A 14,388-nucleotide genomic window follows, 5' to 3' on the forward strand; every position below is an offset into this window, starting at 1 on the left:
TTTCATCCTGTCGCCAAAGGTTGATTTTTGCAACAATAACGGCATCAAACCAAGCAGAAGGATTCTCTGGCAGTTTTGATTTTGGTCTTTGTAAGAACAGATCGCAGGCATTGTTTAGAACCGACAAGTTCTTCTGAAATGAACTATAAGGCACATGATTGTTCTAGTTCTGTATATCCTTCCTTCAATATATTCTGCGGCTTCATTGACTAGAAAGTCTGTTTTTTTTTATTTTGGCCGTTCGCCTTTATTGTTGCTGGGTAGAAGTTTTGAAGCAGATTGTCCAGGGATTGTTTTTCAATCGTTTCATCCGGAAATTCGATGCCCTTTTCAGTGCAATAAAACTTCAGCACCGTGACGGAACATTAAATTATTTATGGTCAAGATTGATGGACGCTTCGAGGGGGAATACTCTATGTTGTCAGAGCACTTGAGGGCAACAGTCAAAACTTTTGACCGGTCAAATGTATCACCCATATGTTAAACAACTGGAACTAGGTACATTGTAATGTGTAACTATATGTTTGCTATAATACTATACATCTCAATAGCAGACTCAGTGAATAAATAAAATATAATATTCGAACATTCAGATACGCTTGAGTCACCAACAGTAGAAGTAGTGTATCATAAGTGAAATATAATACCCGAACATTCTGATATACTTGAGGCACCAAAAGTAGACGTAGTATATCATAAGTAAAATATAATACCTAAACATTCTGACATATTTGAGGCTCCAAAAGTAGAAGTAGTATATCATAAGTGAAATAGAATAATCGAACTTTCTGATATACTTGAGGCACCAAAAGTAGAAGTAGTATATCATAAGTGAAATATAATACCCGAACATTTTGATGCACTTGAGGCTCCAAAATAAGAAGTAGTATATCAGACTGGACAAGACAAACACTTTTGTTGACCATATAGTTATAGTGACATTATGCCGATTCAAGTGTAAATGATGCGCAGACTTGATAAAGTAAAAAGATAACTTTAAATATTGCTATAATTGTGTTCAATTTTATATTTTACTTGATTTTGTAAAGTCATCTCTGTAATACCATTCGTAATGAATCGGTATTTTCAATTTTTATATAGAGAAAGGGCAGTATTTTTATGATGCAGGTAGTCTTGTTATTTTATTGTTTTCACTATAATAATTGGTCGATCACCATTACTAGAGTCAATCTTTTGAATAAGCAAAAGTAGGCAGCAAAAGAAACCAGCATCATAAGTCTTGAATAGTACTTCATTACCTTTGCTACTATAAGAAGTAACAATGTTGATATGGTCTCAACTGATTAAAAGAACTCAACCGATTATGAGTTTGGGGTGCGGCCGAAGGTCATTATCATAGTCGGTCTTATATGACGTCATCAAGGGAAATTGGCTTTAATGTGTAAGTGTGGTAACAAATTCGGATGCATAGATTCAAAGAATATACCTGAAGCATAACATTTCAAAGTTTTATATTGACTAAAAAACCCAACTACAACAACAACAACAATACAAAAAACATCATAAAAACACACAAACAATAATAAAATAAAAGTTAAAAGTAAAAACGAAAACCACAACAATATAAAACAAAATGAAAAAAATACGACTTTAATTCTACTGACCTTTGTACCAAGACAGGACAGTAACTCAACATCTGAGCTTTAAATTAGTAGAATTTTAAACGACAGAAATATAAAAGATTTTTAAACAAGCAAGTATCACAGTTATCATGAGTTATCACAAACATTGTTATATTTGCCATATTTTAAGTCAATTTGTTGCCAAAGCAACCACATTTTTCCCAATAAGAAGAAAAAAAGTGCATTATATCGGGATATCCAGACTGCCATCTACCCCCATATTTCAAGTTTCATAAAAAATATTTTCAGTACTATTTTCAGACGGACTGATGGACAGAGGGTAAACCTTAAGTCCCCTCAGGTTGAATCGGTAGGAGACTTAAGGATGAGCTACTTTCGCATCTACCAATAAATGTGTTGAAGACGTTAATTCACGTCAAAGACGATCTGAATATGATTGTTTGCCTGGAATAAATTTAAATCGTCGGGTCCATTATTCATATATCGGGTTGATTCCTAGTATGTTATGAATTAACCTCTTGTTACCAGCTCTTGCATTTGTACTTGATTAATTCTTTATTATGCTTTTAAAATGGTGTTTCGATAGATTTGTAAAAAAATGTAAAAAATAAATTTTTATCGTTAATGAAATCAATAGTTAATTTTTGACAACATAAAAGCGTTTTTTTGCTGATCGAATATTTACTATAATGCATATGTATTGTATGATGATACGTACTGGTTTGTGAAATTCAAATAAAGAAATAGAATTTGTTGTCATAGGTGTAATATCGGATTCACAAAAATCCTATATACTACATGGTAAATTCAGCAAGAAACGCTTTGATATCTAATTGGTGTATTTCTGTTTCTATATTAAGTGATTCAGATTGCACAGCAAGATAACTGTTTTATCAATTATGAATGTTGAAATATAAGTACATGTTTTGATATAAGAACAATGCATTATTCATATTAACTACGTCTATTTCAGTATTTTCTATCACATTTGTTTAAGTATAGAATAACACATCTACAAAATTGAATTACAAGTTATTTTATAGTATATCAACGGCACATAAAGCCTTAAAATGAATAAAACTTTTTTCCGTCGAACTGGCAAAATTGTACTTTTAATTAATGATATAATTCGTTTTATACCAGGTTAGGTGCTAATCACATGACGACAAAAGGGTATCAAGTAATTTGTAATAAAAGTAGCAAAATGTATTTTGACTTCTATACAAAGTACTAACTCAATGTTACTGTATATATTATCAAAAGGCCAAAGAAATAAAGATATGGTTTAGGTTTTATTGAAACATTCTATACTCTGATTAATATTATAATCACCAGTTAACTACAAGCAAAAAAAAAAATAAACACAACAAAACGACAAGTAAAATAATGATAATTAGATATTATTCAACAAGAAAATCAACATTGATAAACAATCAAACGACTTACTAAAAGTATCATGGTGATCAAACGAACACCTATTCTGTATACTGTATTCTTAAGTTGTCACAAACATGTATGAACGGGGAAAAACAACAGCTCTTGATGATCTTTTCTTTAAAGCTATGCAATTTCCTTGCTGCATTGTTGTAAATACAAATTTAATTTTGTATTTTAAGAGTCAATTTTAGGTGCATTTATTCAAGTCAAGATTTTCATAATGCAGTGATACGTCCTAAAAGGCACCTTTCTCAATTGGGGTTTCAACATAATTGTTAGGTTCGGCCATAGAAGTGCCTTTCGTGTTGAATTTCGTATGACAGTTGACATCGGCTTCTGAAAGAGTGGACGCTGAGCGTACCATATTAAGGCTGACAAAGCTTCCGTTAGTCCCCTTCTTTCTGAATCGTCGTCTGATAAAGTAAAACATAAGCAAATTATTGGTCAGAAAGGTTAAGTACTCAATGCATCTGAATAGCGCAAACGTCAATTACTGTAAAATGAATAATAAGTATCATTTAAAACATATATTTTTTAAGGCACATTATGCCTCAGAAATGAATAATCATTTACTTTATAAAGGACAAACATGAGTTTTATAACGTTAAAATAAAGACTTTAGAGCATGTAAGATTTTTTTCACATAAAGAAAGTAGCACTGAATATGACAATATTTGTTATAAATGTAGCAAAAATGCAAACAAAGTAGTATTTAGACTTCAATACTAAATACTAAATCACCATTACTAATTATCAAAAGGCAAGAACAGCAATAAATGAGTAACGTTTTGGAACGTTTTGGAAACTGTATGAGACCTTCTAAGCATTACTAGATAAAATGGGCTTTTACCCAAATCCATTGGTACTATAGACCCTAAGAAATAAGAGGAAAATGAAGTACACGTGTACATAAAAAAGGACTATGCATCGATAAGCTAGATACAGTAGTTTAATGCTGGTGGGGCGGAAAACTAAGTCATAACTGACATTATACGTAAATGGAAGAATATTCTAAATATATAAATCCTATTAGGATCTTCTGTCATGTAAATGCATAGATTGTTTATGTTTGTACCAAACTATGATATATACTATTTAAGTGTAAATTTTTATGTTTTCTTACAAAATGTTACCATATAAAATGGATTCTGTCAGACTTCTCAAAATGATAAAGCTTTGTTTAACTAAATATAAAATGTAATGAATATCTCACACACCAAATGCATATTATATATGCAACATTTTTACTAGCTTAGATTATTTGATTGAAACAACTACAATAACAATAATTGATATGTAACTTGGGCTATAGTTACCTGTCAACGTATTTCCACAAACAAAAGCTGACAACAAGAATGGATGGTACAAAAACAACTATACAGACGACGACCACAACAATGATTATAGCTGCAAAGTTAAGATAAAGAAAGGTTTATACAAAAAACTATTCATGAAAATTAAACATCTGTCAAATAGGAATGATAACAATATTCAACAGTGCATGCTACATAATGAAGACTTTTAAACTGGATTAATGTTATTATTGTGAATTTAAAACGACTGTTATTACAAAACAATCTATTTAAAAAACATTATTCAAGCCAATTATTCATTTAAAACTTAAAGATACATTATGCTTAAAGAAGATATTTGGAAATACTTATAAATTGCTATACAGTCTCTTTTTAAATATAAAATCTATGGATTCTGAATATTACACACTATAGGTAAACACAGTATGAATAGATAGTTTTTTTTACAAACTCAGTCTAGCATTTTTTTTAAAAGAAAGGACCAAATTAATAGAACCAGTAACAGGGAACATAGTTGCATTGTCTGACTCAAATAAAACATATACAGTCTGCATTTCTTAGCTGTCAATAAATGTTTGCAATAAAATTTATTTCCCAAACATGACATAGTATATCTTAGATAAAATAGAGCAAACTAGAATTCCTGAAGAACGTTTAAAATGGCTCAGTGAAAATATTGCAGGCATGGTTTTATTGTTCCTGTTCATATATGGTACTGTAAAATGCAAGCTACAGTTCAAGACTGCCCACCCCCCTCCCCAGTACCTGCTCGAGCAGAATTCAATATTTGCACATGATATTTACAAAGTTTTTTTTTTTAATTAGAAACATCCACGGATACGTTCATACGGCGGTTATCATGGAACATTTTTGAAGACAAACTCGTGCCATTCAAAAAAGGTGATATATAGTCATATGTAAAAACAATGTATGATCTAAACGAGAAAACAATGGCTGTAACTTAACAAAATAGACTTCGAAAGGAGGTCAGAGTTTATGAAATATTGCAAACAAGACCATCAAAGAAAGGCGGCGTTTAATGAATGCATGAAGTCTTGATATCACTGGAGCAATATTCAACGCCTTTTGAGAAAAACAGTGGCTAAATTGCACAATATTTTAATTTCACTTGAAAAATAATGGAAGGTTGATATGAACAAATGTTGCACTTACTTGTTTTGTTGTCCTTGTCTTTCTTTTTGTCTTCATCATCGTCATCATCGTCATCATCATCATCATCTTCTTCTTCTTTTTCTTCTGGAATTTAAAATGAAAACTAAAATATGCTAAGTACATTTTGATTCGGTTCTAGACTGTTAATTGTTAATTTATAGATTTATAGAATTTTTATGCATGTTATACGTGTTGAAAACATTGAAAATACATATATCATTATTATTATTTCTTCCCTTGAATAATACTTAATACTTAAATATAGTATAATAACATGGTCTTATAGTTTTATAAAATATAACTACAAATTACAAACCAGAACATTCAGATATATCCGAAGAACCGTATGTTGACGTGGTATATCCGGAAGGACAAGATACGCATTCACTCTGACCAACCAAAGGTTGGTAGGTTCCTACTTCGCAACTGATACACTGGAAGTCGACAAGGTAGGTTCCCACTGGACACTGTGCTGATAAGTTGAAAAGAAAAAAAATGACATCTGGAAAAAAACTTCACACATTTCGTACCAAGTTGAAATTAAAAAAGGAAAACACTGTAAGCCATAAATTGCAAAAAATAATAGCAGTATATTGCAATTACAAATTAAATATCAATGATTAAATATATATTATATTTACGTTCATTTTAAAGAAAGGAAGTACCATACAATCGTTTTTTCATCCAATTTTTGACTAACAAGAGGTGATTGTGACTTCCCCTCGTATTTATCCGAGGTACAACCCGTTCACCGTTCAATTGAAAAGATTCACATTATCAAAATAACCATTAATTGTTATGGTAGTAACATAAATAAATTTCAACGAGAGTCTGGTTGACCTAAGACACTGCACTTTTCCCGAGTATGTATATTGATGTATTAAGTTTCAAGTAGATACCAGCTATTTTTTTATTTACTTATGCGTAATACAAGAATTAAGTATATAAAAATAATGCCTACAAATTTACGCGGTAATTGTTTTTGGGCACTGCACTTTTCTTTCACGAGGTCTATCTACATGTATCTGTTAAGATTTAAATTGATATCCGATATTTTTAGTATTGCAATCAAATGTAACAAATAGAAATAACCTTAGCAAACTATTGCCAATGAGATTAATTATAATTTTTGCACTTTCACTATGATATATTTACCAGGCATAAATTTGAAATTTGAAAGTTGATAGCTCTATTTCTTTTTCAATTTTTCCACGGAGGAAAACTAAGTACGTAACGTTTCACAGGGCAAAAACTCAAAAAGAAAGTTTGAATGAATCCTGGACTAACAGATGTTCTAACTGACGTTATTGGGTAATTATTTGATTTGAAACCCAACAGGCATTTTTTTGCATTCCACCAGCACATTTAGCTCGAATATAGTGCGTACACATAATTCAGATGGTTACCCCTGCAAAGTCAATGATGGTAGACGGACGTACCAACATGTCGGATTGTGGTCTTTTTCGTTAATAGTTATGTTGCAATTTCCCAAGATAAACCAGTAAAAATGTCCACTTAATCCTACGGGTCCATGTGGTTATCTTGTTTGTTTTTTACTAAGCTTATACAGAATGAAGCTCCTAAACCATTGGATGTTAACTTGAAAAGAAGAGCGGAAGGACGGACGTTTGGACTATAAAACGCCGTCTTCGAAGATGATAATAATAATAATATTTCTTTTAAAAAGTCAAGTTGAAAACAGGACAAGCCGCCCGTTATTTAAACAAAACAACTATCAATTACTTACCACATAGTCCATCTGCACCAGCATATCCGCTCGGACATGTAACAGTGGCTACAAAATCTACTGAAGTACTTTCCAGTGTATACTCAACACTGTCGACCGTAACTTGAAATATTGTTGCTGTGTTGTTTTGCATAAATTCAATAACTTCGTTAATTGAAGAAAGTGCCTCAAGTAACTCAGTCATGGCAGATGTTTCTAGATGGATAAGATAATAAAAGTAGTTGCATTCAAATCAGTTTGAGCAATTTCATGTATTCTTAAAAAACGTTATTACGCAACGCAATGATCAAGGGATATTTTTTATTATTTCTATAGTAAAATGCATTGTTACTTACATATTACCATATATGTGCTTGAATTCATTTATCATAGTAAAACATTTATTCGGGAGTAGCCATGGCGTATGCAAACCTGTTTCATACTGGGTTATATTCAAAGTTGAGTAACATGTAGATAAACAGATATCGATATTTGAAACAAACCAATAGAACAACAATAATGTCCGATGGAGATGAGATGAGTGAGACCGTACTAAGACAAGTACATATGTAGCACTTATTTTTAAAAACGATAAAAATGACGAAGAATCAAAGTTTTCAAGCATTGGATCACAGTCAATACAATAAACTATAAGTCATAAACATCATACATTTTTATCGTTTAATGTAAACTAGATTAAGGCGAAACATATAAAGCAAGGTATACAATTTTTTATTTATACCTGTTCCGCTAGTAAGATAATCTGCTAGGTCTAAACTGTCTGTATCAGTTAGTTGGATAGAGAATTGCATCGCTAATGTTGTAGATGATGTTCTTCTTTTGCGATTTTGGTTGACACTGGAAACCGTTGTTGTAATTGTACACGCATTGTTAGAAATACAACCAACTCCAGATAAATTATTTTCAACTGCTGCAATAAAATCAGTTTGGGCAGATGCGGGAACCGGCTGAGTGTAGTCCACAGTTGCTTGTGTCCCGAAGAAATCAGGTCGACTTAATTCTAGAAGTGTACAAATTATTATGACTTTACTTTTTTCCAGATATTAGAATTATTTTTTTTTATTTTCAAAAACACTAGTGTATAATCAAGGAAAATGAACTAAACTCTAAACAAAGCTTTAACTTATACCAACGTAGCAATTGTTGAAGGTTGAAATGATATAAAAATCAATTGAAACAAAAAAATAACTAAATATATTTAATACTTTGTTTGCATCAATTTCACAGATTAAAGGTTAAGAATCTATACACTAACACATTTATTCAAAGCCCCCATAAGTTAACCTTACTCTATTATTAAAAAGAATATCGCAGATCGGAGATCATCAGAAAATGAGATTAGTAGAAATATGTAATGCGCAGACTCGGTTTGATTGAGGCTTTTCTTGAAAAAAAAAATAATGAAAAATGAAGGCAAAGAAATTATCCTTCCATTAGCAGAAGAACAAATGAATTCTATAAATTCCAGAAGGTCAACTAGGTTATATGCGAACATAGATAAAAAGTACTGATACAATTTATTCAAAACACCAAATGTTGGCTTGAGAAGCAAATAATCGTTGAATCAATTTCTTAATAATACTCACGGACACATTCTGGGACTTTGTTTATTGGAAGCCATTGGTGGCCTGTTGAATCACCACATGTGTATTCAACAAAATTGGTCTGTCCATTAGGCAAAGCCTTATCAGGAAGACAGGTCATGTTACATTTCTGCAGAGTGTTTGACACATTCCGGCAGTTCACTACTGTTCCAATCTTTCTTCTTAGGCCTGGACAAGCTAAAATAATATTTCGAACCTCATTAATGTAAACACTTGATATCTTAACAGATTAAAATTGATTACAATGAAATGGCTTTTTGTATTTGATCTATTCTTGTATGTCGTTTCAAATCCTCGAATTACTGCAAATATGTAAATATAAAAAGTGGAAACAGTGTTTACAATGCTTTATAATATTCTCACTTTGACTGTTAAATAACACTTTCTGGAAATTCCCTGTCTTTTATAGGTTTTAAAATTATAAAGTTAAACAACAATCATACTTGGACATGCTAGGTCATTACAAGTAGCAGATTCTGTGTTATCTCCTTCACAATCATTGCCATAAGGAGATGGAGTTGGATTATTACAGTTCCTTGACCTAGTATTAAGACCGCCGCCACAGGTGACGCCACATCCGCTCCATTCACCCCACTGACTCCAGCCTCCATTTACTGTTTCGAAATAAGAAAGAAAGATAACGTATATAAATGTCCCTTTGCATATCAGTGTGCTAAAGTCAGGAGGAGTTGTAAGCAATAGATCCAAGGTCTTAATATTCTGTCCCAAATATTTGTTTTTAGTTTTTTTATGTTAAATTTTAATTCAATTAAATACATATTTAGTTTGGCAAAACAAATATTTGTTGAAAGAATAGTATTCTGCATATATTAACACAAAATCAACTTTCAAGAAGCTAATCTGTAAAAGCAAAACATTTATGAACAGATATCATCATAACATAATGACAATATTTTCAATTCAGATTTCTAATATCGATCAGACTCCTTATTTTCCGCTGAAAATCATAAAATCTTCAGTGTAGTTTTTTAAGAAGCTTTGAAAAGCAACATACCTGGAGGTATATCACACAACACACCGGTATATCCATTATTACAAGAGCAGCTATACGTTCCATTGCCAGACTGACAATCACCTTGAATACACCGGTTGTTAATGCAGTAATCTGGAGGTACGTCACATAAATCCCCAGTCATTCCTCCATGACAAATGCACGAGAAATCGTTTACCAGGTTCACGCAAGTATGATCCCCACATGGGTTGCTAGCACATTCATCAAGCGCTAGAAATGAATGTTAGACTAATAATTATATTTTTAAAGTTTTTTCTTGTTTATCTGTTTATATTAATTTCGTATAAAAATGTAATAATTTTACAAGCAGGATACCAGCATTTCTATTATGAGGTAAAAAGTAAGTGATTTTGTTAAACACATCTTACATATTTATTATTTAGCTTGAAATGATGTTATTGACTACTCACGGTCACATGAGGTTGGTGTTATAATAGCAATGCCGTCTTTAACATATGGCAAAATTTCTGTCATTGAAAATACTTCATCACTGTGTGTTACTGCGCATGTCTCTGATAATGACGCAATATCATCAGCCGTAAGTGCGCGACCATAAAGGGCTAATCCCGACACATACACCCCTGTAATAAACAAAGATAATAAATTAAGAAAGACCGTCAATATTCCGTACAAGTTTACAGTACGATTTGAAATAAGTCTAAATGGCTTGTATATCTTAAATAATAATGCCTGCAACATTTTCAATCTAGCCGTTTATATGAATTTATTTGCTACGGTTTAACAATATGTAAATACATTAACTATATGTAAATAGAATAAAAATTTTAAATGATAAGTTATTTGCTGTATCACACAAATCTACTTCAAACTAAATTACATTTATTTCTAAATTTTATTTTCAAATACGTATAAATATTTATCTATGAGTATATTTTAGAAAACCCTATTGCACTGATTTCATTTTAAAAACATTTCAATTATGAAATTTTTGAAGAATTTCTAGTACAGCGCATTAAAATCTCAAATGTTCATAAAACACGCTTAAAATAATCGGAAAAAAGAAGAGACGCACCATTAGAATCCGCAACTATTCCAATACTTCCAAAAGATATTGTGCGTGACTGGTCCATTGTAATTCCCCCCTCATCCACCTCCAATAAACCTGCCACGTATAACTGCTGGTTGCCAGATGCTATATCAATTTTACAAATGATATGAGTCCAATGGGTGGATGACAACCTTACATTTGTCAAAGCAACATTTCTGAAAAAGTAATAGTAACCCTACATTTTGTTCTAGAACCAAGGTCTATTACATTTTTATATATTTTGTGTATATAATAATTTGTGTACTAGATTATTATAATTCATAGGAATTAAAATCAAAACTATTTCAAAAATATTCATTATGTATTAAGAGTTAATTTATTGATTTCTAAATAGCGTTTTACTTTACATTTACTGTAACATTTTGTTGTTTATTCTTAAAAATCATTCTATACTGAAAAATAATCATGCATATTATTCAATATTTTGTTTTCCTCTGACACATTGGTACCTTACTTTTAAGTTGACACATTTAATAGTTAAAATAGCGTCAATAAATGAGAAATCATAAATATTTGCTTACCCTGATCCAACCTGTATTGAGATCTCATTGGCTACCCGCAGAGTTAGTATATCACCGTTGGAATCAGCAATGTAGATTGTCACCTCTTCATTTAAGTCATCAAATACTTTCAGCCAAACAGACATAGTCACGACAGAAAGCTTATCAGCCGTAAACGAACCTATAACTGTCCTTCCGTCTAAACCATTTACGAACACATCAAAGAAGTCACAATCATCTGCAGAGGTGCTGCTTGTTTGACTAGTGGCTTTTCCAGCTGGACATGAAAGACAGCTAGATTTACCTTCTTCTGGTTGGTAAGTGCCAATTGGACAAGCTGAACATGGTTCCATTGTTGTAGTTGAAGAATACCCAGGACTACATATTTCTGCAATTTGTTTTAAAGATTTACTTATAATTTGAATTTCCATTTAATTATGTGTCTAAAATATATACATTTCTTGTAGTTATTTATTTTCATTAGAAAATGCATACTTTTCTATATTATGAATATTGGAGATTAAATAAAAACATTAATAGAAATAAAAATAAAAATAACATAAAACAATATATTTTACAGGAAGTTTACATTCCTCTTTTTAAAGGTATTAACAACATTAACCGTTTTCATATGTAGATTTTGCAACTGTCATATCATGATCTATAATGCATTATTAAATGTAAAAAATCACTAAGACGCATCTAAAATTGTTAAGACTAAAGATTTAAACGTACGGAAAAGATGCATCAGGGTTATTCGTTTTTGAGCCTATATTTTCCTAATTATTATAAATATCCTTTTTTAAATGCCTTTAACACACGAGTGTCTTTTCATTTGACTTGTTAAGGGTTATAATATAAAATTATCAGGGTTTTCTTTACGTCATACTGAAGCAAGTCATTTTAACATGGTACCGAGCATCAAGTACATTAACAAGTGTGCAGTCTGTTTGATTATATCGGTTAAGGCATTGTTATCGTCTCCGTTAATGTATCAATTTGTATGCATTTCTTTTATGAAAGTACAAGGAAGCTTTCAGCATTTATTGATTACTTTCCTTAGGATGTTTCTTTTGATTTTTAAGCACATTGTTTTCTAAAGTTTTTATTTATATCATTACATTTAAAAACATACCGAAACTATTCAAGAAAAATGTTAACTCACTTAAGCACTTGTTAATATCTTTGGCACCAGTATCCAAAGTACTGTAACCTTCTGGACATAAATCACATTGGCTAGCCCCTTCATGGTCCATATATTCTCCTATCTTACAGAACTCACAGTTCCCTGTATCAGAGTCCAAGTAAAACCCAAGTGGACAGGGCTCTGAAAAGAAACCCAACGGATTCATAAATATGCGTTGTTGTAGTTGGTAAGAAAACAAATAATGTTAATGGGATGGATAGCCTTTTAAATTAGTAAAAGTACATCCTGATTATTTAATCCAAGCGTGATACTTTATCCCTCGATCTGTATTATTAAAATAATATTTTCGAAAAAACTAAAAGTAAATACCGATTCGCCGAAAATAAATCAAACAATATGTTTTCAATTTCAGTTAATAAAATGCTCTGAACCTATTCGTCCATAACAGTATTTTGATACACTGGAAAATAATGTTTTTGAAAATCTTACTACATGACAAACTCCCTGTATCCACTTTGTATCCAGGATTGCAAGACAAATCCGCGGTACCCCTCGTTACGCCGTCAACTGGTAAAGTTAAACCCTGTACGTTTAACATAATACCGTCATGAGCATCTTGCTCTATTTCATCTGCAATACTGTTCAGATCACTTAAAATCTCCGTGTAAGCGTCCTGTGCTGACCGTTCCCCTTGTTCCCATTTCTTCTTAACATTGAACCTTATTAAACCGTAAGCATTACGTTTGTAGATATCATGTGAAGTTACAGATTTCCGTCTTCTTCTTGCAGTTTCACCGCAGACAACGTCTAAATTTTCTATTTTGCACGTGTTGTTGTCGGGACATATAGAGTTGTCGACATCGGCTTCTACTCCGGCTAAGTAGACTAAAACCTGTTCTTTTATCTGTGTTTTTGTGTCATTGTCATTGCAGTCTCCGTCATAGTACAATTCCATTGGTAGATTTAACCAAGGTAAAGTCGAAACTGCAATACAGTGTGATGAATATACATTTTATTATCACTATATTTGTTAAAGGAGAGAAAAAGTAAAATTTAGTCTCAATGTGTCCTATTTAGTTTGTCTGTTTGTCTTAAAAATAGATGAAAGGAAAGCTATCATCATTATTTATTAATTGTCGAATTTATATGGTAAACCGATTAAAGGAAGTTTGTCAAAGGCAGAATATATAATGTCTCGAAAGCAAACTTATGTTTGTATTAAGTTTATTCAACGTGTTTATTTTCATAGACAAGTTCCGTTTTCATTGAATTTCGCAGAAACATAAATTCTTTAGCTGAAATCCGAATATAAAAGTTATACCTGATGCAATATAAAAATGTTTTAAAACCCTTTAATTATGAAAGAAGTGTTTTCCAGTAAGAGGTTAACTCACCTATGCAGTCAGGAAAAGCGTCTAAAGGAAACCAGTTTCCACTATCTTGACACGATAACCTCCCCTGGAATTGCGATCCAACAGACGGAATATCATATCCTGATTGCAAGACATGACATGAAGAGGTCGAGCATTTACAGAATCAGTTGTTAAGCTTCCATGCGTAGGCGGATCTATAGTCGGACATTCAACCACTAGGACGTTGAAATAGAATTAAAAGAAATTATTTTATTTCCTTACCTAGTGAAAAGAAGCAACATCTAAAAACCACGAAAACTTACAATAACATTATCTTGCAAACTAAAAAAATGTAAATAAATATCGAATGATCACTCATTAAAATAAGCGATACAAATTGATTTTTTAC

General features: G+C 31.6%; 1 protein-coding gene across 1 annotated transcript; it reads right to left on the bottom strand.

Annotated features, from left to right (window-relative positions):
* Positions 1–1,455: 1,455 nt before the first annotated feature.
* On the bottom strand, positions 1,456–14,154 carry LOC132757629 (uncharacterized). Its single transcript, XM_060748951.1, has 15 exons — positions 14,022–14,154; positions 13,117–13,611; positions 12,646–12,807; positions 11,502–11,868; positions 10,945–11,135; positions 10,322–10,492; positions 9,894–10,121; positions 9,322–9,492; positions 8,861–9,055; positions 7,996–8,274; positions 7,275–7,469; positions 5,844–5,999; positions 5,528–5,611; positions 4,358–4,448; positions 1,456–3,454 (listed from the first exon to the last, which is right to left on the bottom strand). Exons 2-15 carry the CDS (start codon positions 13,580–13,582, stop codon positions 3,277–3,279), a joined length of 2,934 nt encoding a protein of 977 aa, XP_060604934.1. The 5' UTR covers positions 13,583–13,611; positions 14,022–14,154; the 3' UTR covers positions 1,456–3,276.
* Between the last annotated feature and the right edge of the window lie 234 nt (positions 14,155–14,388).

Source organism: Ruditapes philippinarum, unplaced genomic scaffold (assembly GCF_026571515.1).
Source record: "Ruditapes philippinarum isolate M1 unplaced genomic scaffold, ASM2657151v2 ctg591_1_1_1_1, whole genome shotgun sequence".
In the NCBI taxonomy this organism is placed as follows: domain Eukaryota; kingdom Metazoa; phylum Mollusca; class Bivalvia; order Venerida; family Veneridae; genus Ruditapes; species Ruditapes philippinarum.

Excerpts from the sequence above, each read along its gene's own strand:
- LOC132757629 (XM_060748951.1), bottom strand. The coding sequence starts at position 13,582 with ATGGAATTGTACTATGACGGAGACTGCAATGACAATGACACAAAAACA. Across the intron at positions 10,122-10,321 it reads AACACCAACCTCATGTGACC|CGCTTGATGAATGTGCTAGC; the intron begins GTGAGTAGTCAA and ends ATTCATTTCTAG. Across the intron at positions 3,455-4,357 it reads TTGTGGAAATACGTTGACAG|ACGACGATTCAGAAAGAAGG; the intron begins GTAACTATAGCC and ends TTACTTTATCAG.